The sequence below is a fragment of the Scyliorhinus canicula genome, chromosome 1 (assembly GCF_902713615.1).
Source record: "Scyliorhinus canicula chromosome 1, sScyCan1.1, whole genome shotgun sequence".
NCBI classification, from domain to species: domain Eukaryota; kingdom Metazoa; phylum Chordata; class Chondrichthyes; order Carcharhiniformes; family Scyliorhinidae; genus Scyliorhinus; species Scyliorhinus canicula.
Genome location: NC_052146.1, coordinates 64,161,215 through 64,188,560, shown reverse-complemented (window position 1 = coordinate 64,188,560; position 27,346 = coordinate 64,161,215). Strand labels below are relative to the sequence as shown.

General features: G+C 51.1%; 1 protein-coding gene across 3 annotated transcripts in view; it reads left to right on the top strand.

Annotated features, from left to right (window-relative positions):
- The window catches only part of cabp1a (calcium binding protein 1a), a 455,099-nt gene that overhangs the window by 150,033 nt on the left and 277,720 nt on the right, over positions 1-27,346 (top strand). The window contains exon 5 of one of the 3 annotated variants that reach the window (XM_038791698.1): positions 18,814-18,931. The exons of 1 other annotated variant lie outside the window; for it this stretch is intronic. In XM_038791698.1, coding sequence (XP_038647626.1) covers positions 18,814-18,931 — 118 coding nt within the window. Of the gene's footprint in view, positions 1-11,930; positions 11,991-18,813; positions 18,932-27,346 lie in introns of those variants that run through there. One more of the 3 variants, XM_038791745.1, reaches the window with a different exon arrangement.

Genomic DNA, 27,346 nt, shown 5'->3' with positions numbered 1-27,346 from the left:
ATGATTGGGTGCAATGTTATGGCTACCAGTCGCCTCCACCAAGTGGCCAATGTTCCAATGAGTGACACTAAGTATTAACTTCAGGAAGGACACTACAGGTGGCACAGTGGTTGGCACTGCTGCCTCATAGCGCCAGCGACCCGGGTTCGATTCCGGCCTTTGGGTGACTGTGTGGAGTTCGCACTTTCTCCCCGTGTCTATGTGGGATTCCTCCAGGTGTTCCGGTTTCCTCTCACAGTCCAAAGATGTGCAGGTTAGGTGGATTGGCCGTGCTAAATTTCCCCTCAGTGTCCAACGGTTAGGTGAGGTTACAGGGATAGGGGAGTGGGTCTAGGTAGGGAAGTGGGTCTAGGGAGGATGCTCTTTCAGAGGGTCAGTGCAGACTTGATGGGCCGAGTGGCCTCCGTCTGCACTGTAGGATTCTATGATTCTATGACATTGCAGGCAAGCCTGGTGCTGGATCCAGGGTAACAAAGCCAATTAGCTGGCCAGGCCCAGACTGGGATCAGATCTGGGATCTTGTGGAAAAGTACTGAACATGGTAGAGATGGATTCTGGGGAGGATAATAATAATAATAATAATCGCTTATTGTCACAAGTAGGCTTCAATGAAGTTACTGTGAAAGGCCCCTAGTCACCACATTCCGGTACCCGCGCTGTTGGCCTTGTTCTGCATTACAAGCCAGCTGTTTAGCCCACTGTGCTGAACCAGCCCCAGGCTAAACCAGCCCGGGATGCCAATATATAAGAGGCGGGGAGGGGATCTTGAACAACCATCGGCATGGGAAAGTATTAAAGAGGTAATGTCTCCATGAAGAAAAAACGATTTGCACTTTCATGACCTTTCATGACCTCAGGATAGTCAATTAAGTACTTTAAAAGAAAAATTGAATAATATGTTGAAAATATTGATCATATCGGCAGCGTCTGTGCAGAGAGAAATAGCATTTTAATGGCCCAAATCTTCCCCTGTTTCTGACCTTGATCAGACGAAAAAACTACCCATTTACCTTCCTCCGTTTGTTCTGGCTAATCGTCCGATGGAGGATCCTGCAGACCTTAGACCGCACGGGAAACCTCAGTCATCAGCAAAGGGAACTTGCACAGAAGCCATTACGGCACTAGCTGCTGAATTCTGTCAAGTAACAAGTTCAAAAGTCCCAAAGCTTCGATGAAAAAGCTATAGAGAGAAGTGGGTAAGGGGAGGTAGGGGTGTAGGATGAGCAAGGTACGATGGAAAGGGGTAGGGGTGAATGAGTAAAGGTAATAGGATGGGCAAGGTAAGTGGGCAAAGGGGTGTGAGTGATGTAAGGGGGGTAGGGCGGGTGAGAGTGCCAGCAGGATAGGGTAATGGTAGCTTGGTAGGGTGGTAGCAGGGTAGGGTGGTACAGTCTGGTCAGGTCAGGTTGGGCCGGTGTCAGGGTTCAGGGGGAGAGACAGTTTTGTGGGAGGAGCTAGTCAGGTTTAGTTGGGAGGGGATTCAGAAGGTTTGGGGCCAGGGCAGTTGCGCGGAGGGGGTCAGGGGGGATAGTGAAGGTGTCAGTTGTATAGTTACGCATGAGTTGGACTCGGATTTTTCTGGGTAACTCTCCAGGTAAGTAGGTCGGAGCCGTCCGAAGGCTCTGAATCTTACTCAGTGTTGGAGCATTTTATGGAGGATCCCATGGTGCAGGGGAATACTTCCTGGGAGGCTCTTAGGTAGTCAGTGCGTTGGGATCTGAAGGACCCCATAGAGTATCTTGGAGAATATGTCCAGTCTCCGACTATCTGGAGACTAGAAGATCTGAGCCCATGTCTGAGGCTGGTGACAAGTTGTCAGTAATTCGGGTAAATGAATTGTTAAATCTGTTTTTTTCCTTCTACAGATAATATCTGACCTGCTGAGCATTTCTGGCATTTTCTATTTTCATTTCTGACTTCCAGCAGTATTTTGTCTAAGTACTTTTGAAGTGTAGCCATTACTGTTATGTAGAAAACTCTACAGCTAATGTGCACACGGCAAGAAAGCATGTACAGCACTGGGATGACGACCAGATAGAAATCTGGGATAGAATTAGTCACCACATGGATAAATGTGGCTTGATTGGGAAGAGCCAGCATGGAATTTTGAAGAGAAAATTGTGTTTGACTAACTTGATGGAGTTTTTTGAAGAGGTAACAAGAGGTACTCGGGCTGGGGGAAGGTTTGTAGCGGCGTTCCCCAGGGGGTCTGTATTGAGACCCTTATTTTTCCTGAAATATATTAATGATCCAGATCTTGGTGTGCAGGGGACAATTTCAAAGTTTGCAGGTGATACCTGTAAACTGCGAGGAGGACAATATGTAACCTCAAAAGGACATAAACAAGATTTTTTTTAATGCATTTTATCCCAAACATTCAAAAGTACAAAAACGTAAATAAGCCACAGAACATTCTCCACATCTCACGGTTTACAGTTTGTAGAAGTTTTCCCCCCTTTTACCCCTATCCTCCGTTGACAAACAATTCCTCAAACATGGTCATGAACAGTCCCCACCGTGATTCAAAGTCCTCCGCTGATTCCCTCAATTCAAACTTAATCATCTCCAACTGGACAAAGTTGTAAAGGTCCCCTAGCCAGGCCGTCACACCCAGTGGCGTTGTCGACCGCCATTCCAGCAAAATCCCTTCGCTGGCCAACTAGAGAGGCGAAGGCCACAATGTCGGCCTTCCTCCCCTCCACCAGCTCCGGCATTTCCAATACCCCAAAAATCGCCAACATAGGATCTGGCCCAGCCTCCATCCCCACAGTCTTCGATAGTACCCCAAACACCCCCTCCCAGTATCTCGCCAACTTTTCGCAGACCCAGAACATATGTACGTGGTTCACTGGTCCTCGCCCACACTTCTCACACTCGTCTGTCACTCCCTGGAAGAAACCACTCATCCTTGCCCGGGTCATGTGCACCCTGTGTACCACCTTAAACTGAATCAAACCCATCCTCGCACACGAGTAGGTCGAATTCATCCCAGCCAGCGCCTCACTACTACTCCCCAACCTATCTCCCCCCCCCACCTCCCAAAGCCTCCTCCCATTTCGCCTTGAGCTTCACCATCTGAGCTCTCCCCCTGCGCCTCCAGCCACCCATATATGTTCCAATCTTACCCTCCCTTCCATGTTCAGAAGCAGCAACTGTCCCAATGGGGCATATTTCATCAGCTTGGAGAACCCTCTCCTAATCTTCCGTGCAAAGTCCCTCACTTGCATGGACCTAAATTCACATATCTTTGGGAGCTCTACCCTCCCCTGCAGCTCTTCCAGACTTGCAAACCTTTCCTTCAGATATAGATCCCTCGCCCTCACCAGCCCCACCTCTCTCCATCTCCTATACATGCCATCTGTCTCCCCTGGCATGAACCCGTGGTTCTCACACAACGGTGTTAACACTAACATGCCCTCCATCCAAAAGTGACTTCTCCGCTGGTTCCACACCCTAATTGGGCACTGTACGATGGGGCGCTCCATGTATCTCCTTGGTGCCAGGGGTAGTGCTGCCGTCACTATTGCCCTCAGGCTGAACTCCCTACTGGAGCCCTCCCCCATCCTAACCCTTCTAACCCCTCCTTCCGACCACCTCCTCACTTTCTCCACATTCACTGCCCTGAGGTAATGCTAACAAGTTCGGTAATGCTAACTCCCCTTTCTGCCTCTGTCTGTGTAGCAGGGCCCTCTTTACCCTAGGTATCTTCCCCGCCCGTACAAAAATCCGAGATTGCTGTGTCTAGCTTCTGGAAAAAAGCCTTTGGAATGAAGATCGGGAGGGCCTGGAATCTGAATAGGAACCTTGGCAGGACATTCATTTTCACCACTTGGACCCCCCCCCCCCCCCCTCCCCCCCCCAGTGTCAAATGTAACGTATCCCATCTCCCAGAGTCCTCCTTTATCTCCTCCACCAACATTTTTTTAAAATTTAGAGTGTCCAATTCATTTTTACCAATTAAGGGCAATTTAGCATGGACAATCCCTACCCTGCACATCTTTGGGTTGTGGGGGTGAAACCCACGCAGACACGGGGAGAATGTGCAAACTCCACACGGACAGTGACCCAGGGCCGGTATCGAACCTGGGACTTCGGCACATGAGGGAGAAGTGCTAACCACTGTGCCACCGTGCTTCCACCAACTTTGTTAAGTTCCATTTGTGCATGTCGCCCACTCCCTAGTCACCTGGATCACCAGATACCTAAACCGATCCTTGGCTATCCTAAATGGCAACACCTTGAAATTAGCTCCCCAACCCGCCGCGTTCACCGGAAACTTAGTTTCCACCGGAACAGGAGTGTGGTGACTAGTGGCTTTTCACAGTAACTTCATTGTAGTGTTAATGTAAACCTACTTGTGACAATAAAGATTATTTTTTAAAAAGATTCATTTTTGAGGAACTCGCCAACTTGAGCCACTGGGAAAATGTCCCTGACATTCGTGGTAGGGCTTGTGGTCGGCAACAGGTTTGCAGAGTGAGCTTTCCAATGACTCTCAATGTGGGGGAGGGGTGGGAGCAGGTTGGGGAAAGCAAATGAATAATTCTGTAGTCCAAGTGTGGCATAGGGTTGCAAATTATTGGAAAAAGCCAGAACATTGAGTGGTTTAAATTTCAGCGCGATTCTAAATGCAGCTCGGTATGAATGGCTGAGTTGCATCTCCGTTCCCAGATCCATACTCAGTCTGCATAATAAACATCTCAGTTACCTCAAAGTAGTATCACGGCGGCATGTGCTTAAGCCTTGTCTCAGGTAGACACCCAATCCATTTAGAAAACTAAGGAAGATGATACCTTGTGTCTGAAGCTGTAGCCACTGAATGATAACCTGATTCTGGTGATTTTACCAATGTCTTTAAAGATTTTGTGACCTATGTTCAGTCTGTGTTTTAACATTAATAAAACAGTTTGAATTTTTGCCTTGTAACTTTGTACTGAAATTGAGGCAGCGTGGCCAATGGAAGGATTATGGGGAGGTTAAAATGCAGCAAAACAGACAAAAAGTCTTTGTTAATTCTTAACCTTCTGCACTGTTACTTCTATGATTCCATAAAACATCCTGAGCAAAACGAACAGAAAGCAGTTTCTTACTCACTGTCATTGCAGGTGGAAGCAAAAGGTCCCATGGTGATGTTTTGCAGAACCGGGGAGTTACCCCCATTGTTGTGCCCAACATTAATCCCTCACCCAACCTCACAAAGCCAACCATATGAATACTGTGGCTATGAGAGCAGGTCAGAGGCTGTGAATCCTGCAGTGAGTAACTAACCTCCTGACTCCCCAAAGCCTGTTCTGCAAGGCACAAGTCAGGAGTGTGAGGGAATACTCCCCACTTGCCTGGAGGAGTGCAGCTCAAGAAGCTCAAGACCATCCTGAACAAAGCAGTCCGTTTGATTGGCACCCAATCCACAAACATTGAGTCCCTCCACACACAGTAGCAGCAGTGTGTACCATCTGCAACACATACTTCAGGAACTCACCTTGGCTTCTTAGGCAGCACCTTCCAAACCCATGACCACCACCACCTCGGGCAAGAGCAGCAGATACATGGGAACATGACCTGGAAGTTCCCCTCCAAGTCACTCATCCTAAATTGGAAATATATTGCTGTTTCTTCACTGTCACTGGGGCAAAATCTGGAATTCCCTTCCTAATAGCACTGTGGATGTACCTACACCTCAGAAACTGCAGCAGTTCAAGAAGGCAGCTCACCATCTGAAAGGCAACATAGGGATGAGCAATAAATGCTGGCCTGGGGTGACAGCCGCGACAGGTAGGAGAAGGTCGCACATAAGTCAGCTCCCGCCTTGTTCTTTGTTTGTTGGACTTTCTAACTCCATTCCCGGAGATTTTGGTTATCAAAACCAGCCCATCATCTGGGATAAGGAATGTGTCAGCGAAAATATGTCAAAATCTAGGAAGAAGGTTGGTGGCAAGAAGATTACAAGAGCTAATCCTTCAACGGGTCTAGAAAGCCTGTGAAGCGCAGCAGGGAGGGAAGGTGGTGCAGGCTCGAAGGGCCGAATGGCATGTTCCTGTGCTGTACTTTTATTTGTTCTTTTTGGTGGATCCGGCCTTGCCTGCTCACAGCATGGTGGAAATGCTGACTGTGGTGATGGTGCAGGAATTTGAAACACAATTTGCAAAGTATTTTGAGTAGCAGGGCAGGGTGATGATGCAAACCCGTAAGCGGTCAATTGAAGAAGCTCTTGGCCTGATTCGAGAGAAGCTGGAAAAAGTTTCGCAGGCGGTGAAGGAGCATGGAAGGGTGCTGAAGGGTGTGGAGGTGGCTTTGTCACGGCAGGGTGATCAAATCACCTCATTGAAAATTGAGATGTTGTTGGTGGAGGAGAGGACCAAGATTCTGAGGGCATAGGTGGTTGTCTTGGAGATGGATCCTCAGAATTGTGCAGTTGGCAGAGGGGGGGGGGGGGGCTCGAAGCCGACTGAGTCCCTTTCTCAGATGTTCGCTGCCGCCCCCCCCCCCAAATTGTCCACTCCAGAATTGGATAAGTCCTTTTCTCAGATGTCCGCCAAGGACCCCCACCATGAGCTTTTCTTTGTCTCGTCTTAGGGGCGGGGTTGGTGGCTGTCTTGGGCGGGGCCTGGGCCTGAAGGAGGTGGTGACCTATTGTCTTCTGCCTTTCGGAATTGGTCACAGTCAGTGGGTCGGGGAGGGGGAAGGGAGGGTGGTAAGGAAGGTTGCGGTTTGGGCTTCTTGTAATTTGCGTACTTTTTGTATTGTTTTTGGGTATAGAATTATAAAAGTTTAATTGAAATATTTTTAAAAAAAATAAAATAAATGCTGGTCAGTGACTCCCATGTCCTGTAAATTAATTTTTAAAAAGGTGATGCTGTCTTTTGGAATCCCACTGTCACTGCTTGACTGCTGCCAGTACGCCATTGACATGACCATTGACATGCTGAGAGGTCCTGAGATTCCGAAAGGTGCTATACAAATGCAAGTCTTTATTAAATTAAGTCAAGAATGACAACAGAGACTGGATTTACCCTTCCCTGATATTAAGACCTAGGAAGCCGGGTGGTAAGGTGAACATTGGTTTCATCGAGGTCACAAAAAGCCTGTCTATGGCAACAAATTATTTACACAGTGTAGTCCCTTTGGGACAGCCAACATGTTGGTCCCAGTTCAGGCTGGTCTTTATACTGGGTTCTTATGAGTCCCAGCTTCGGGGGGGGGGGCTCCAACCTCTAGCAGGGAAGCTTCATATTCCACAAGTCTCATGGGGAGATCAATCACGGTATCCCCGTGGGCCGTGGGGGTTATTATACTCATGCCCCCTCAAGTCCGAAGGTTCCCCCTCTACCAAAAACTGAGGAGGCCTTCTGCTCCGCTTTACACGCAGCTGTTCCTCCACCCGCGGCGAGTCGAGGTCGGTGACGTATCGCGACTTGTAGACCGCCTTTTCCGAGATGATCTCCAGAGGACTTCTGCCGGGGGTTTGGCCCTGAACACAACATCGCCAGTAGGTGCGGTTGCTTTATCGTACATTATTTTGCTGGTCTGGGTTTTGGGCCACAGCAGGTTGCACTCCTTGGCTAAGGAGTGGTTCCCAGGGAGGTGCAGGTACCAATGCCCCTGACCGGGCATCCTCTGAGGCGGGCTCTCGTCTCTTAAGGTGTTTATCGTGTTTGCGCAAAGTCTTCCCTTGGGTTATAACCGTATAAAATATGTGGCCCATTTTCTTCAACACAATCCCTGGGAGCCGAAAAATACCATCTCCGAAGTTCCGGATGTAAACCGCATCCACTGGTTGGAAATTCCTCCCTGGCATCCCATGGTTGTGAAACTTTTGCTGAATGACTTGCTGCAACTCGACTTTTCTGCCCAAACTTGGGAAAGTCGAGCTTAATCGGGTTCTGAGGTGTTGGTCCATCAGCAGCTTCACCGCTCCTGCCACTGTTGTGACATGCAGCATGTCCTAAAGTGAAAAAGGAATCCGGCTAGTCGTGTGTCCAGCTAGCCTGTGGTTTGCTTCTGCATGTCTCGCTTGAATATTTGTACCACCCGTTTGCCAAGATATTTGAGGATGGGTAGTACGGGGCAGTCGGGATGTGCCTTATCCCATTTATACTTACAAATGTGGAAAAATGTGGTAACTGACTCCCTGGAGTTCGAACAGCCATGCTGAACCAGTACTGTTGTATGATTACTGACAGTTTTGGGTCATAACAATTGGGTACTAGATCGATTAATTCATTAAAATATTTGGATTCTGGAGCAGCTAGGTACATGAGTCTTTTTATAAAGCTGAAGGTTGGAGCACTGTGGCAGTCAGGAGGATTACCTTTTGTCGGTCTCCTCCAGCAATACTGTTGGCCTGGAAAAAGTACCTCATCCGCTCTGCATACTGAGCCCAATCTTCCAGGTCGGCATCCAGTTTCCTGAAAAGCGGCATTTTTAAAAAGAAGTATTTTTATTCAAATGTTTTACATTTTATCATTTAAAACACGTAACACGGGCAGCACGGTAGCATTGTGGATAGCACAATTGCTTCACAGCTCCAGGGTCCCAGGTTCGATTCCGGCTTGGGTCACTGTCGGTGCGGAGTCTGCACATCCTCCCCGTGTGTGCGTGGGTTTGCTCCGGGTGCTCCGGTTTCCTCCCACAGATGTGCAGGTTAGGTGGATTGGCATGATAAATTGCCCTTAGTGTCCAAAATTGTCCTTAGTGTTGGGTGGGGTTACTGGTTATGGGGATAGGGTGGAGGTGTTGACCTTGGGTAGGGTGCTCTTTACAAGAGCCGGTGCAGACTCGATGGGCCGAATGGCCTCCTTCTGCACTGTAAATTCTATGATTCTATGATTACAAACTAAAACTAACACAAAACCCTAAACCCGCCCCTGATCCAACACGCTAACCGACCTCCAATCCTTGTCCCCTCCCCCATCCCCCCATAGCAGTGGATGGTAAGCAGCTCCTTCAAATGTAGTATAAACAAAACCCATCTGTCATGGAACCCCTCGCTCGCCCTGCCCCGCCTACCCTCAGAGCAAATTTCACCTTTTCCAAGTACAAGCAGTCCATTAAATTCCCCAGCCACACCGAGGCACGGAGAAACTGACCTCCTCCCCAAAAGGACCGACCACCTGTGAACAATCAGCGAGGTGAAGGTTAAACCATCTGCCCCCGCTACAATCTGCATCTCCGGCAATCCCGACACCCCAAATATGATCCCCAGGGGACTGGGCTTTAAATCCACGTGCAAGATCGGCGACATGGTGATGAAGAACGATCTCCAAAATGTCTCCACCTTTGGACAGGACCAGAACAGATGTACGCGATGGGCTGGGCCCCTCCCATACCACTCACAATTATCCTCCACCCCCTCAAGCAACCGGCTGATCCTCGGCTACGTCAGGTGTGTACAGCCTTTAGCTGTATCAACCTCAGCCTCACGCACAAGGTTGAGGCATTCACCCTCCGCAGCACCTCACACCACAGCACCTCCTCCAACGCCATCCCAGATCCTCCTCTCACTTGGCCTTAACGCCCTCCAGAGACACCACATCCTCCTTACAATGCTCCCATATATCGCCGAGATGACCCCCCCCCCCCCCCCCCCGCACTCCAACTCCATCACCGACAGCACCCCTTTCAGCAATGAGGGCGGTGTCACCGGAAAAGTCGGGAAAACCTTTCTCGTGAAATCCCACACCTTCTTGTACCTGAAAACCTGCACTCGGGGGATCCCTAACTTCTCCCCCAGCTCCTCCAAACTTGCAAACGACTCTTCGAAAAATAAGTCCTTCGTTTCCAACACCGTCGCTCCTCTCATCGCTGACACCACACATCCATCCTCCCAGCTCAAACCCATGGTTCCCTCGCATCTGCGTCACCTGAAGTGCTGCCAAAATTGCCTCTATATTTTCAGCGTGGCCATCATCACCGGACTCCAGAGTACTTCCCTGGGGCAAACGGGAGCGCCTCCATTGCCAGCGCCCGCAAACCTCAGCCCCTTACAAGCGCCTGCCTCCATCCTCACCCACAAAGCCTGCGTCTCCCTGCTCCAACCCCACACCTTCTCAGCGTTCGCCGTCCAATAATAGGATAACAGGTTCAGAAGGACCTGGCCCACCAATTGCCGCCCTCCCTGAAGCACCGTCTTCCTAATCCTTGCCACGTCACCTGCCCGCACAAATGACAAAGCCAATCTATCCACCGGCATAAAAAAACGATTTCAGCAAAAAGACCGGTAGGCACTGAAATAAAAATAAAAACTGTATAAGATGTGCATCTTAACCGCCTGCACCCGACCTGCCAATGATAGGGGAAGGCCATCCCACCTCAGGAAATCCACCTTGACTCTGGCTACCCAGCACCGGCCCTAGGGTTGCTGGCGCCCCGGGCAAGCTGAACTTCGGCGCTCTTCGGGGGGGGGGGGGGGAGGGGGGGGGGGGCGGGGGGTGGGGGGGGCGGGGTTGGGGGGTGGGGGGGCGGGGTCGGGGCCGGGGGGGGCGGGGCGGGGGGGGAGGGGGCCGAGGCGGGGGGGGCCGAGGTGGGGGGGGGGGCCGAGGTGGGGGGGGCCGAGGTGGGGGGGGGGCCGAGGTGAGGGGGGGGGCCGAGGTGGGGGGGGGGCGGCGGGGGGGGGGCCGAGGCGGGGGGGCCGAGGCGGGGGGGGGGCCGAGGCGGGGGGGGGCCGAGGCGGGCCCGAGGCAGGGGGGTGGGGCCGAGGGGGGGGGCGGCCGGAGGGGGGCGGGCGGAGGGGGCCGCCCTGGGGGAGGGCGGCCACCGCGCATGCTCTGGTTGGCACCGGCCCAACTGCGCATGCGCGGGACCCGAGTCTCTGGCGCCCCCTAGCACATGGCGCCCCGGGCGACTGCCCGAGTTGCCGGTGCCTTGGGCCGGCCCTGTGGCTACCAAACTCGTGAAGTTCAAGTTATGGAGCCAAGCCCAGTCCTGTGCCACCTGCACGCCCAGATATCTAAAGTGGGTTGTTGCCACCTGAAATGCACCCCCCCCCCCCCCCCCCCCCCCCCCCCCCCGGAGAAGACACCACAATATACTCATTGTTACCCAAATTTAACTTGTAGCCTGAAAAAGACCCAAATCTCCTAAGCAGTCCCATTATATCCCCCACTGTAGAACCTGGGTTGGAGATACACAGCAATAGATCATCGGTATACAGGGACACTCTATGCTCCACCCCCCCCCCCCCCTCCCATCACTATCCCTCTCCATTTATCCGAGCCCCTCAGAGCTATGGCCAAAGGTTCTATTGCCAGTGCAAACATAAGGGGGACACGGGCTTCCCTGCCTCATACCCCTATGCAACGGAAAGTACACTGAGAAAAGCCGCATTTTTAAAAGTCCGTTCCACATGTTGCTGTACAACAATCTTCCGGAGCAGCTGGGACGCCCGGAATCCAAATTAACATTTTATTTCACCTCGTCGCCAGTATTAAGACCCAGGAAGCCGAGCAGTAAGGTGAATGTTGGTTTAATCAAGGTCACAAAAAGGCTGCCTGTGACAGGGAACTGTCCCATTGGGACAACCATCACGCCGGTCCCTGTCTGGGCCGGCATTTATACTGGGTTACTTCATCAGGAAAGCAAAGGAAAAGCATGTAAACCAGGATTCGGGCTGCGATTCTTTTTCTGGAGTTACAGATGCTGCTGAGGACAGTCACGGTCGGGAATTCAACCTGTACCATCAGGAAGGGCTTAGCCTATTGGGGTCACCAGTGCCCCACCCCCAACCCGCAGATGGGCCTCCATCAGTGCCACAATGATTCTAATTCTATGTGATGACAGCTCCTTCAGGCGACAAAGGCGGGAGGGGGCGGCGTGGGGGTGGGGGGTGGGGGGGGTAGCTCAAACCTTCTCCTGTGCAATTCTCTGTGGCAAAGCGGTGAGGCGGATAAATCACTCTGCAGTGGGTTCTTCATAATTGCTTCTGAAGTCATGAGAGATGTGGCTTCATTATGCTGTTTTTAAATTGTTCTGAGCTGCATAAAAGAGTGAAAATGGTGAGTAATTGGCAGCAGGGCTGGGGAGAGCTAAAAATAGGCACACACAGTAGAGAGAGGAGTGACGCTTGAATTGCTGTCAGGGCCACAAAGTAAAAATGAATGACATTGTACCCCTGACACGCTGCCTGCTCTACTCCTCGTCTGATTAAATAACAAGTAATACATTGGAAGCTCGTCAGCTTCCACCTGGATGCTGCTGCCAGTGAGGTAACCCAGTGAGAGACACGCTGACGTAAGTGATTCTTTACTCTTTGTTCTCTTCGTCTCTGTCATCCGCGGCAAGGTGTTTGGTCAGGCTTCATTCTTTGAAGCAGCTGATTGCACACAATAGCAACCCAGACATTGTCTGAAAGGGTTAAGAACTACTGAATCACAGAGTGACGGATGCTGGGGAGCGGGACCGTAATCAAAACACAAGTTACTGAGGTAATCTGTCATTCCAGATGATCGACAGTCCGGTAACTCACTCTTCAAGAATAAAACCTTAGATTTGATGAGAAAAGATTGGTACAGATTGGCTGACATATTGAGCTGGTCAAAGTACTTCCACAAGATTCCTTCACTTGCTATTTTAGAGGGTAGGGGCTGGTTTAACAAAGTGGGCTAAACAGCTGGCTTGTAATGCAGAACAAGGCCAGCAGCGCGGGTTCAATTCCCGTACCGGCCTCCTCGAACAGGTGCAGGAATGTGGCAACTAGGGGCTTTACATAGTAACTTCATTGAAGCCTACTTGTGACAATAAGCGAGTATTATTGTTATTCATTAAACCAGGGGAGAGAGAAATGCCATTTACAAGTTACAGTTTGACACTAAAGTTGCAAGAGTACAGGCCTGATTATAAGATTGAAATTCCTCCTTGCAGCCAATGTCTTTGGAATAACAATTGATTGAGAAACTAAAGGGGCCTGAGAAAAGTGACAGCGATACGATGCAGGGTCCTCAAGGGCCCAATGGGAAAATGTATTTTCCATTGAAAGCTCCACACTTACCAGGAACATCCAAGGGCTCATCCTGGCCTCTGCTGTCTCAGGTGATCACGGTCAGGGAACACCAACGAGGTGCTACATTAGATTGAACAGAATTAGAACACACATCGTCCTGGCTGACAGCTCAGAGCAATACTGAAGGACATTGAATTGATTGATTGATTTCTTTAAAAAAATTTAGAGTACCCAATTAATTTTTTCCAATTAAGGGGCAATTTAGTGTGGCCAATCCACCTACCCTGCACATCTTTGGATTGTGGGGGCGAAACCCACGCAAACACTGGGAGAATGTGCAAACTCCACACGGACAGTGACCCAGAGCTGGGATCGAATCTGGACCTCGGTGCCGTGTGACAGCAATGCTAACCACTACACCACCGTGCTGCCCTTAAATTGATTGATTGATATTTATTGTCACATACTGAAGTACAGTAAAAAGTATTTTTCTACGGCCAAGGGAACGTACACAGTACGTACACTGTAGACAAAAGAATAATCGACAGAGTACGTTGACAAATGGTGCATCAACAAATAATGATTGGTTACAGTGAGAAACAAGAGCCAAGCAAGAGCAGCATAGGGCGTCGTGAATAGTGTTCTTACAGGGAACAGATCAATCCGAGGGAGAGTTGTTGAGGAGTCTGGTAGCTATGGGGAAGAAGCTGTTCCAATGTCTGAATGTGTAGATCTTCAGACTTCTGTCTCTTCTGCTTGATGGAAGGGCCTGGAAGAGGGCAAAGCCTGGGTGTGAGGGGTCTGGCAATGCTGTCTGCCTTCCTGAGGCAGCGGGAGGTGTATACAGAATCAATGGAAGAATGGCAAGCTTGTGTGATGCGTTGGGCTGAGTTCACCACACTCTGCAGTTTCTTGTCATCTTGGGCCGAGCAGTTGCCATACCAAGCTATAATGCTGTTTCCTTCATATGAAACAATGACCAAGACCTCACTCACCGAGGCCAAAAATGATGGCGAAGTGCCATTGTATAGCATGGTCTTTCTCGCCGCTAGAGTGATTCCAATGCTCTCAGTGCTTGGAATGCACTTACCTCTCTTTGATGTGGTCAATAATTGTAAACGTTGGGGTTTCACCACTTAGAGTCACTAATCTGTGAAGGTAGATGAATGAATCCAGGCTGCAGCTGGTTTGTGGAAGCTGTCAATCACAGCCCACTACTAGAAAGTTATGAATGGTTGCAGCTAATGGATCTGCGGGTTCAAACACAGGTCACAGCCGTTCTCCTTCGAGGAATGGACATGTGGAGCCTCCCCTTGTATTTCTCGCCATTCATAAATTTGCACGGCAAGGGATACAGAATTGCATCCCAATTTGTGCTCCCAGGAGGATCTTAAATTGGTTATAATTCTCCTCTGCCGGGAGAACACCTCCCAAATGGAAAATACAGCCCAGAATTTTTTTTGTTGAATCGCGCCCTGTATTTCTGTGTTGCGACCACTATCTCTGTCCCAATATCATTTGCAAAATGGCTGCTGCGTTTGTATCACTAACTGAATTTTAATAGGAAATACTTTAGGATGTTTTAGAGGGGCATAATCAGGTGGTATATAATGCAAGTTAATTTTTGGCAAGGACACCCACTAATGAATATTTCAAAGTATTTTATGTTGGAGTAGAACACCTAGCACTTCAGTCATCCCCCTGAACCTGACACTCTGGAATATTCCTGTTGACTGAGACACATTTAACAGCTTGGCTAATTACCTCGATGAAATTAACCATCTGTGCAATGATATTTAAGTTTTGATGTGTAAGGCGATGTTATAATTTTATATAGAAAGTATTATACCCCTGAAATTACATACCACTTCTCGGGCAATTGTATTTGTTGGAACTGCAGCAAACCTGTCTGCTATCCAAATACAGCTGATTTCAGCATTTCGGCTAAGAATTAGTGTTAGCTTCTTAAATTCAATATAGGGTATGGGTGTTGCTAACTGTTGACATCTATTAGCTACCCCAGCCTTAGTTGCCCTTGAGAAGGTGGTAGTGGGCCATAAATTGCTGCTGTGTGGGTGTTCTCTCAAAGCTGTTGGGTAGGAGTTCAAATGTTTTGAACCTGTGATGTTAGTGATATTAGCTGATGACATTCATATGCCATTCCTCTACCTGCCATTTAAACATGTAGAATTATGGAATTATGGGATTATTATACACAAGAGGAGGATGCTAATTTACCTAAATTACCTGAACAACATTCATGTTTGGGCTGACAAGTGGCAAGCAACATTGGCGCCACACTAGTGCCAGGCAATGACTATCTCCAAGGAAGAAAATCTGACAATCTCCCCTTGACATTCAATGGCATTATCATCGCTGAATCCCCCACTTTCAACGTGTTACCATTGACCAGAAACCAAACTGGACCAGCCATATAAATACTGTGGCTACAAGAGCAGGTCAGGGCTGCGAATTCTGAAGCAAGTAACTCACCTCCTTACTCCCCAAAGGCTGTCCACCATCCACAAGGTATAAATCAGGTGTGTGACAGGATACTCTCAACTCGAAGGACAAGGGCAGCAGATGCATGGGAACACCGCCACCTGGAAGTTCCCTTCCAAGTCACTCACCATCCTGCCTTGGAAATATATTGCTGTTCCTTCACTATCGAATTCCTGGAACTCCCTCCCTAATAGCACTGAGGGTGTACCTATACTAAATGGACCATAATGATTCAACAAGGCAGATCACCACCACCTTCCCAGAGACAATTATCGATGGGCAGTAAATGTTGGCTAAGCCTGCGACGCCCAAATCCCATGAAAGGATTTTAAAAATATATTGTGAATGTTTGCATTATAGGATAGCATTGTATTAGCTTCTTCCCCACAGCTACAAGACTCCTCAACGACTCCCCCTCGGACTGATCTGTTCCCTGTAAGAACACTATTCACGACGCCCTATGCTGCTCTTGCTCATGTATTTGCTCTGTTTGGCCTCTTGTTCCGCACTGTAACCAATCACTGTTTGTCAACGTACCATTTGTCAATGTACTCTGTTGATTATTCTTTTTGTCTACTCTGTACGTTCCCTTGGCTGCAGAAAAATACTTTTCACTGTACTTCAGTACATGTGACAATAAATCAAAAACTTTTCACTGTACTTCGGTACATGGGACAATAAATCAAATCAAATCAAATTAGTGATGGAAGACTTTATTCTGTATCAGAAGGTCGTGAGTTAAAGAACACAATCCAGGCTGACCCTCCAAAGCAGTAGTAAGGGAGTGCTCCATTGATAGAGGTGTCCTCTTTCAGATGAGACATTAAATGAAGCAATGGGTATAAAAGATCCCTGGACAATATTTCAAATAATTATATTAGAATTCTCTCTGCTGTCCTGGTCAATACTTATCCAAAAACAAGCACATCTATCAACTGTCATTTATTCCGTTATGTGTGTAGGACCTTGCTCCTTGCAAAATGGCTGCCAGTTTTGCTGTCACAGCGGCAATGACTACATTTGGGATAAACAATCATTTATTATTGACAATGATCTTTGCGATGTTCTGAGAATATGAACGATGCAACCTTTTTATTTTCATCTGTCCTTGCTGTAATGGGATTTGCTCCATTTTCTATCGACATTTTTCAAAAAGCTTTGCTTTTCCTTAATGAAGAGATTAGACTTCCCTCCATGTGAACTCCAGTTGTTCAAAGCTGAAGTACCAGCATGTAACAAGAGCCTTGTGATTTGGGCGAATTCAGGGAAACTCCTGTCTCCCAAAGCCAACTGCTCTGCTTGTCACTGGATATTGTGCTGTAACTCACCACTGGTGCTGGCAAGAACTAATGGGTACTAATACAAAAAACCTAAACATGACAAAAAAATATTGTAAACAAGGACAATGGGTCCTCTGGATACTGAGGACAGTGGGTCCTCTTGGTACGGAGGACAATGGGTCCTCCAGATATTGAGGACAATGTGTCCTCTGGGTACCGAGGGCAGTGGGTCCTCTGGGTATTAAGGGCAGTGTGTCCTCTGGGTATTGAGGGCAGTGGGCCCTCTGGGTACTGAGGGCAGTGGGTCCTCTGGGTACTGAGGGCAAAGTATCCTCTGGGTACTGAGGACAATGTGTCCTCTGGGTACTGAGGGCAGTGGGTCCTCTAGGTACTGAGGGCAGTGGGCCCACTGGGTACCGAGGCAGTGGGTCCTCTGGGTACTGAGGGCAGTGGGCCCTCTGGGTACTGAGGACAATGTGTCCTCTGGGTACTGAGGGCAGTGGGTCCTCTGGGTACTGAGGGCAGTGGGTCCTCTGGGTACTGAGGGCAATGTGTCCTTGGGTACTGAGGGCAGTGTGTCCTCTGGGTACTGAGGGCAGTGGGTCCTCTGGGTACTGAGGGCAGTGGGTCCTCTGGGTACTGAGGGCAGTGGGCCCTCTGGGTATTGAGGGCAGTGGGTCCTCTGGGTATTGAGGGCAGTGGGTCCTCTGGGAACTGAGGGCAGTGTGTCCTCTGGGTACTGAGGGCAGTGGGCCCTCTGGGTATTGAGGGCAGTGGGTCCTCTGGGTATTGAGGGCAGTGGGTTCTCTGGGTATTGAGGGCAGTGTGTCCTCTGGGTACTGAGGGCAGTGGGTCCTCTGGGTATTGAGGGCAGTGGGTTCTCTGGGTATTGAGGGCAGTGTGTCCTCTGGGTACTGAGGGCAGTGGGTCCTCTGGGTACTGAGGGCAGTGGGTCCTCTGGGTACTGAGGGCAGTGGGTCCTCTAGGTACTGAGGGCAGTGGGTCCTCTGGGTATTGAGGGCAGTGGGTCCTCTGGGTATTGAGGGCAATGGGTCCTCTAGGTAATGAGGGCAGTGGGTCCTCTGGGTATTGAGGGCAGTGGGTCCTCTGGGTACTGAGGGCAGTGGGTCCTCTGGGTATTGAGGGCAGTGGGCCCTCTGGGAACTGAGGGCTGTGGGTCCTCTGGGTATTGAGGGCAGTGGGTCCTCTGGGTACTGAGGGCAGTGGGTCCTCTGGGTATTGAGGGCAGTGGGTCCTCTGGGTATTGAGGGCAGTGGGTCCTCTGGGTATTGAGGACAGTGGGCCCTCTAGGTATTGAGGGCAGTGGGTCCTCTGGGTACTGAGGACAATGTGTCCTCTGGATACTGATGTTGATTAATCCTCCAATTGGTCTCCAGGTGCTGCCATTTCTAGTTGCTTCCTGGTTTTAATGTCATTTTTATGTCAAAAATGTGCCTAGTTACTATGCACCTGTCATCTTTAAAGTAAGGCTTTGATTTGAATCAAGAACGAACCTTTATAACTGTCCCCAAGATAGCTGGCTAGTTTATGATGTCATATGTGGATGAAACTGCTTCCTGGACTATTTAATGAACATGACTTATCTGCTCTAGCTAAACATCAATATTTAAGCATCTAGCTTATCCTTACAGCACCTTTTTTGACAACAGTGGCGCTGGGGACTGCAAAGTGTCTGCCCAGCTTTTGCTTGGATCTGTACAGTTTTTGTGTTCTGCCCAGAATTCTGCAGTTTTCCTGCCTAGTGCTGTTTGGTCAGCCAGCGTTGATCCCGCTGGAATTTTCCATAGAGCACTGAGGACTCTTACGGCAGAAGTCTTCATAAACGGCCATCAGTTAAAGATATGACTTGCGGGAGGCATAGGGGGGGCCAAAATACTTCAGGATATGTGACGAGCCTGTTCAGATTTGAAGCAGTTGCTATTTTAGTTGTGCAGATCAGGATGCATCATTTTTAGACACAGCCGATTCCTGTGTGAATAGGGTCCCTGCCAGCTCTCAGCACTTAAGTATGGTACTTTTCACAATTTTCTTCTTCTGTCTCTTTGTGCCTGACATCCATTTATCTTGTCATGCTAGGAAAATCAAAGATACGTGTGTGCAAAGAGATGAAGTGGCTTCAGGTGTAACCCATCTACAACGTCTGTGCTTCAAACCCTGTTCCACTGATGGAAGCAGAATTGTGGCCATTGCAATGGTAATGGAAGCAATTAGTGGATATTCAATTTGAAGTAACTTGTCTGGAGAGACATTGAATTGCTGGGGCAGTGTTTGGGTCAGTTGGGTCGCATTTAGTACCTCATGATTCAAGGGAAAGAAAGCCTTTGACCAATGTCCCCCGTCCCTCTTGCCATCTGGAATGTGCACCAGGTGTGAATAGCAGGTGAAGAGAGGACTGAGCTGTGTTATGATGCTCGCCAGGTTTGAATATCCTGTTGGCACTGATTGGCCAAATCAATTAGGAGCCAGAGGGCTATAGGTGCCATGCTGTACCCCAGCTAAACATCCGTCAGCTGTCAGCACCTTCTACGGATGGGAGGAGAAAAATATGTCTGAAATGTTATGTAACCCAAGAAACATGGAAGTGGGTGTTAATATTTAACCAAAGGTCAGGTTCCACGAACACACTTCACAAATGGTGACAATAAATGTCTCAGTGTATTTTGTATTGGGTCCTTTATTCTGGCACAAATTGCACTGAAAGGTTAATTATAACAACATTAACACTTACTCATGTATCAACGAGATGTTCCCGTCACCCCTAATGGATTCCGGATATCAGCTAATATTATCCTTCACACATACTTTACCCGGCTCTTCACACCCATTGCTTTTCTAGTAGCTTTCCTCATAGTAACCTTCAGTATTGTTATTATTTTTGTGTGTTCAAAATGAGGGAAGGCAATGCTAGAGATTGCAATACCTTGGCAGTGTCCTCTCAGTAAGAGCAGCAAATACTGTCTGAAGTTAGAAATAGGTCACTGTTGTGGCTGAATCATTATATCCTGATCTCCTCTGAGACAATGCAAGACCTTGAGCTTTTCTCTTTCAGAGACACTTGTTTCTGCATGTTTCACAAAAATCTAATTGAGTGTAGCTCAAGAGAAAAGACAGAATACTTGTCTTTATATAATGTCTTTCACAATGCTCCAAAACGCTTCGAAATGTAGTCACTTTTGTAATGAGGAAACATGGCAGCTATTTTGTGCACAAAAGCATCCACAAACAATAATGTTCTGGTGATGTTGATTATATCAGACTCCAGGGAGAACTCCACTGCAAATTAGTCTTCAAATCAGTGCCATGGAATTGTTTGCATCTTCCTGAGAGGGCAGACGGAAGCAGGGCAAAAACCCAGAGAAACAGAAACAAATGCTGAATCATTGTAGATTGGCTGGATAAACACACGACGAGTGATGAACGTAACAGAGGCTTTAATACACTACACAGCAAGCCTCCTGCCTCTGGACCCAAACTGGGTCGAAGGTGGAGACTTGACACCTTTATATATAAGCCCGAGGGGAGGAGCCACAGGCGGAGCCAGCCTGGACAAGCCCAGGCATGTACAACACAACACAATGCCATACAATGCAATACCGTGGTTTACCACAAGTTGCACAGTCGGTAAGTCAGTATTGGGAAAGGAAAAAAACACCCTTTAATGACGGCACTGCATGTGATTCCCAAACCCACTCTAGCTCTAAACTATAACTTAGGTTTGTTGGTGTGATTAATAGTTCCCACATCCATATAAACAAAGTTTGCTGCATTCCCAGGAAGGAGCAATGTCACGACCCCCTGGGCTAGCGTGCGGCCAATTCCAGCCCACTTGACCCAGAGTCTTAGCACAGGTGAATATTTAATATTATTTTTAAATACCTGAGGAGTTTGGTTGGCTCAGTGCAGTCACCGGGTTTGTAACTTTAACACACAAATACCCTTTTATTATTTATCAGTAATATAACTAAACTGACTGCCTGATACCCCTTACCCTACACACTTTTCCAAGTTGCGGCACTCTATTCACACACACCCACACAAAACATAGAGGGAAAGGGCGGTGGAGAAGGAAGAAACATTTGATAAAATAGAAAGGATAAAAGATCTGTGATGCATTATGATGGTTTCCAGTTAAAGTGTTTCAGGAGTTCAAGCTTTCGCATCGATGCTTCTTCCTTCTAAGCTTCAGGCGCTTTTCTCTGGCAAGGCTCTCTACTTTCTTTGTAGATTCAAAGGGCTGAATTCTCCGCTGTCGGGATTCTCCTCTGCGCCGGCAGTGCACCCACACCCGGGGATTTCCCGATGGCGTGGGGCTGTCCACAATGGGAAATCCCATTGACCAGCTGGCAGGACGCAGAATCCCACTGCTGATGGGGGCGCGCTGCACCAGCAAACTGGTGCGGCAGGACGTAGAATCCCGCCCAAGATCTTTTCAACTGCATAATATAGATGTGCCAGATTCTTGTTGGTTTTAGAACAATACAGCAGTCCTTTACTTCAGCAGAGAGAGAGAAAGAAAGTTCCTTCGTTCAAAGCCTAATCATTTCTGACCAGCTCTCTCAGAAGCATCTCACAGGAACAAATCACTGACTGTTGTCAGCCAGAACACTGTCCCCTGGTCAACACACAGGTTGCCAGCCAGCCAATCGAACTGACTTCCTCCAAAGCTGATCCTGAAGATTCCCTCGGCACCGACTATCTGTTTCCTCTTCTCCAAGAAAAAAAAAATCCTGGAACATGCCTTTCTGGCTAGCAGGCTGCCTCAGCGCAAGTCCATTGTTTAAAGGTGCATTCAGATTAGGAGTCCACAAACCAAAAGTAATAAAATAAGACAAAAGAAATGGGAATAAAAGGAAATCAAAAGGAATGACTAACAGCGACGACAAGCTGTGGATCAAGGAATCAGAGCTCTAGTGTGGTAGCCCTGACTCCGGTCCTCAGTCACTTTAAGCCTGGCTTTCCTGCTGGAACCGTGGTTAATCCTTTGGTGCATTTGAAGCACTCCATCCTTGCTGTGGCACTTTGTAGGCTGCTATAACTGGCCAGACATTGTCTCAGTGCAGTGGTGTGGTAGTCACCACTGTTGTATATATATCACATATGAGGTGTAAAATGGTAAGGTTCCTGTACTACAGGTATGGGGTGAGATCCCTGCCTGCTGGCTCCGCCCAGTAGGCGGAGTATAAATGTGTGTGCTCACCGAGCTGCAGCCATTTCGGCAGCAGCTGCAGGAGGCCACACATCTCTGCTTAATAAAGCCTCGATTACACTCTACTCTCATCTCGTCGTAATTGGTAGTGCATCAAGTGGCAATGAGGTGCAGCCAATTGTGTTAGTAACCAGGCGACGGAATTGTCACTAAGACTTCCTGTGGGCCATCATTTTGAGGGTGGACTGTGGCGCCGGTGCAAGCACAATATTGGGCAGGAAATTTACGAGCAATTCCGGCCTTAAAGGCAGCAACTGCATTAAAGTGTCAGCTCCATTCATATCTCCCTCCCAGAATGACATTAGTATGGATGGTCTGCACTGTTCCTTGAAGCTTAGCCAGTCAGCAAATCCGGAAGAATAGAAGGTGCTGTAAATGGCAATGTGAGCCAGATATCTGAAGGTGCCCTCTGTCAGAGTTTATTTAAAGATCATCAGCTGAATTTTCCGTTCCTGAGACTAAGGGCCGGATTCTCCGATTTGGAGCCTATATCTGGAGGAAGTGTCTAGTTTTACAATGAAAAAGTTGGTGTCGCCGCCACACCGATGCTTTGCCCGGTGGGGGCCAGCAGCTGGGCCACATAAAGCCCCCGGCTTTACCTGCAGATGGAGAATCGCCGGGTCCGTGGCCACATATGTGCACACCGGCGACCTGCAGCGGCCACGCCGTACAACATGGCGCAGCGGCGCGCGGACCCGGCCTGCCAGATAGTGCCCCCTATAAGTGCCCCCCTGTAACAATCCTTGCCACCCCCAGACCACCCCCCACCAGTTCCCCCCAGCCCCCACCCAAGCCCTCCCCGGCCAGTGGAATGGCTCTCCCCCTACCCACCCCCCCCCCGACCGTGGCGGCACTGGACACAGTCCGAAAACTGTGAGCTCACGTGTCCCACGCTGTCCGGGACTCGGCCCATCGGGGATGGAGAATCGGGGGGGGGCGGACCCTCAGGGGATGTCCTGAGGCTGTCCCAATGGCATGCGGCATACTCAGCGATTACACCGTCTTTGGGGGGGCGGAGCATCTGACAAACAGCGCTACCCCCTATTTCGGCGTTAATACAGATTCTCCAGCCAATCGCCAAACGCGAATTCGCCGTCAGCAATCGGACAATCCCGCCCTAAGTGTTGACACCGGGTCGGGATTCGTGGATTTCCATGACAGCAAAACTGGTGCCGCACCTGGACTGATACAGTGATTGTTGAGGGGCTAGCACTGGTGCCACATGGAACACAATCGATTCCAATGAGAAACGGTACCGGATTCGCGATTGACACTCAGGAGGCTGACAAGTTGCTGCCGCATATACACACTGCACTTCCCACACACACTCATCCTAGCCAACAGGATAGCAGCAAGGAGAGCAGTTCCATCATTCACGGATGCTGAGCTGGAGACCTTGCTGGATGCCACGGAGGAGAGGTGGGGTACCCTGTACCCCGGCCCAGGAAGGAGGCTGCCATTCGCCGCCATTCACCATGTCTGGGCGAAGGTGGCAGAGGCAGTTACTGCCGTGGGCAATACCATCCGGACTGCCCAGCAGTGCAGGAAAAAACTGCACAACCTCCTCAGAGCGTCCAGAGTGAGTAGGCAGCAATGTGCCCTTGGCATAAACCTTCCTCCCACACACCCGAGGACCCCCCTGGATCCCACCCATTCAGGAGGACGGTTGAACCCCCACCCTGCACATCAAGCCGGCACCCATATCGGCCGCCATGGCTGGGTGCCGTAGCCACTGAGGCCGCCAGCTACCCACCCCCTGGGCTGCATGTGTTATAGAACATAGAACATACAGGCCCTTTGGCCTACGATGTTGTGCCAACCATTTATCCTAATCTAAGATCAACCTAACCGACACCCTTTCAATTTACTGCTGTCCATGTGCCTGACTAAGAGTCGCTTAAATGTCCCGAATGACTCTGACTCCACCACCTCCGCTGGCAGTGCATTCCACACACCCACCGACCGTGTTGGTCGGACTGTTTAGCACTGTGGTTTTCTGTTTCTCCTCCCGCCAGCAGAAAGCCACCCATAACCACCGGGAGCGGGAGAAAACTGGAGGGGGACTGCCGGACCTGCGGTCCCTCACCGCGGCAGAGCAGATGGCCCTGGGCGTGGTTGGCCAGGAAAGGGAAGGAAGGAAAGGGAAGTCACCGAGGTGGAGCTTGGCCATGGGCGAGGAAGTGAGACCCTGCTTAGTTGCGGTTCTCCGTGACACATGTCAACCCTCAACCCACACCACCCTCACCACCACACCCAATCCCCTCAACCCCACACTCCCCACCGCCCCCCCCCCACACCACACCCCCCCACCCTCTCCCATCCTCACATCCCCACCACCCTCACCCCAACCCCCTCAACCCCACACTCCCCACCCCCACCGCCCCCCCTACACCACACCCCCCCACCCTCACCACCCTCAGCCCAACCCCCTCAACCCCACCCTCACTCCCACACTCCCTACCCCCACCGTCCCCCCCTACACCACATCCCCCCACCCTCTCCCATTCTCACACCCCCACCACCCTCACCCCAACCCCCTCAACCCCACCCTCCGCCCATCCTCACCCCCACAACCCAGCCCTCACCCCCACACTCCCCACCTCCACCCCCACACCACACCCCCCACCCTCCCTCCATCCTCACCCCCACCATCCTCACCCCAACCCCCTCAACCCCACACTCACTCCCACACTCCCCACCCCACCGTCCCCCCCACACCACACCCCCCCACCCTCCCCCCATCCTCACCCCCAAAACCCAACCCTCACCCCCACACCCAACCCCCTCAACCCCACACTCCCCACCCCCACCGCCCCCCCACACCACATCCCCCCACCCTCTCCCATCCTCACACCCCCACCACCCTCACCCCAACCCCCTCAACCCCACACTCCCCACCGTCCCCCCCCACATCACACCCCCCACCTTCCCCCATCCTCACCCCCACCACCCTCACCCCAACCCCCTCAACCCCACACTCACTCCCACACTCCCCACCCCCACCATCCCCCCCACACCCCCACCACCCTCCCCCCATCCTTACCCCCACCCCCACCGTCCCCCCACACCACAACCCCCCACCCTCCCTCCATCCTCACCCTCACCACCACACCCAACCCCCTCAACCCCACACTCCCCACCACCACCATCCCCCCCACACCACACACCCCCACCCTCACCCCATCCTCACCCCACCATCCCCCCTACACCACACCCCCCCACCCTCTCCCATCCTCACACCCCCCACCCTCACCCCAACCCCCTCAACCCCACCCTTACCCCACACTCCCCACCTCACACCGCCCCACCTCACACCCCCACCCTCCCCACATCCTCACCCCCCCACCACCCTTACCTCCAACCCCTCAACCCCACGCTCACCCCCACAATCCCCCCCATCCTCACCCCCCCACCCTCACCCCCAACCCCCTCAACCCCATCCTCACCCCCCCCCATCCTTTTCCTCACCCCATACCACCCCCCTCCCCCGGTTTAATCATGGGTCTTACAGGACTCTCTGGTGAGGGTGGGGGTCCATCTGGTGTTCCCCGTCCCCAGCCAGTGCCACAACCTGAGCCCCCCTGTGTGCCGGCCAGCGACGAGGATACCAACAGCGACGGGAGCCATGTTATTCCTGTGATGCAAGAGACTCTGGAGCTTGAGTCCGGAGATGACACTGATTTCCCGTCACAGCCGTCTCCATCACCCTCCACCATCCCGGAGAACTCTACTTGATTGGACACTTTAGTGAAGAGGTCCTTGGGGCACCCTCTTGTGCACATCACACAGAGGCTCTGGTACATCTGGTGGAGGGAGGAACTCCCGAGGAGGCGGACGTTCAGAGGGCAGGCCGACCCCAGGGACTAACTGCCGCCCAGGCAGAGTTTGAGCTTCTGGAACAGACAGTCCCATTGATTGTGGAGATGCAGTCACAGAGCCAGGGACTACACGAGAGGTTGTTGGTGAGCATCCAGCACCTGCAGGCGCAGGTGGAGGAGACCAACCCCGTGCAGCAGGAGGAGGTGGTGCCGACCATGTGTGCTACCCAGGCGACACCGCATGGGTGATGTCTGCGGTGGAGGCCTTTGGGGCGAGGGTTACAGTGCTGGCCGAGGCCCAGGACACAGCTGCCTCCTCACAGGCAGCCATGTGCCAGAGCCGCCTGGGCAATGCACGATGTTTCTGAGTGTGGTCCAGTCACAGCGGACCATGGCTGAGAACATTGGCGGCATTGCCCAGGCGCTGGCCAACGTGGTGCAGATACAGAGGGAGGTGGCCCAATCCCAGAGGGAGAAGGCGCAGTCACTGGCTGATGTGGCTCGGATCCAGAAGGTGGTGGCACAGTCACAGCGTGAAGTAGCACAGTCCCAGACAGAGATCGTCCATGCCCTGTGCTCCATGGCCGCAAGCATGCAGACCCTGTTCGGGTCAAGAGGAGGCCTCCAGGACTGGCAGTGGCGGGTGTCGGGGTAGCCTCAGGGGATAGCTCCGCTCACAGCCCCACCGAATGGCATAACCCGGGGGCCATCGTGCACCCTGAGGATGGAGGAGGTGTTGGAGCCCGTGCCGGTGACTCCTGCAGGGGAGGTTCCGGAACACCGCAGCACCTCGGATCCTCCCCCTCCTGTCTCTGGTGCATCTGGTGGACAGCGGGCAGAACAGGGTAGCACCACGCCACCTGGGACACCCGAGCAGCAGCCGGGCCCAATCAGGCCTGGTCGCTCCAGAAGACGGTCGCCAACAGGTCTCAGGGTAGGAATCACAGCTAGCTGCCTCCACTCCTGATGTACCACCTGGAAATCTACCTGGGTGTAGCGTTAGGGACCGTAAGGCCAGAAAGACTGGTCCTGGCACAGGTGCAGGGCACGGTTTAGTGGTAGGAGCTAGGGCACGTATATATATAAATTTGTTCACATGAAACACCTGTTCACACTTACAACCTCCCTCAGTGCTCTGTCAGATGGGTATGAGGGGTGACTGGTCTGGGCTAGCAGGGGGGCAATGGGCAATGGGCGGACATTGTGTGTGGGCTGGAATCCTCACCCTCCCCACCGCCCATCCCCACTACCGCCATCCCAGGGATCAGATGGCACCGTGTGATGGAATGGCCAATACACATGCAGGAATCACCCAGGTGGACGGTGGAAGGTGCTACCGTGGGCAGGAGTTTGACATTCAGAGTATCTGAGCTCATCCCAGAGCAGGTTGTCATCATCCTCCATTCCATGAACCATACCTACTGCTACTGCCAATCATCCCCATCGTGCGGCAGCTCTGTATCACGGAGGGAGTTGCAGGCAGGGGGGAGGGAATGCTGTGTCCATGCCCCTGGCCAGTCGTCTCCCTGTCGGTGAACCAGGATGCCGGTACATGGCTCAATACCGCCCTGGTCGCTGCTTGGCT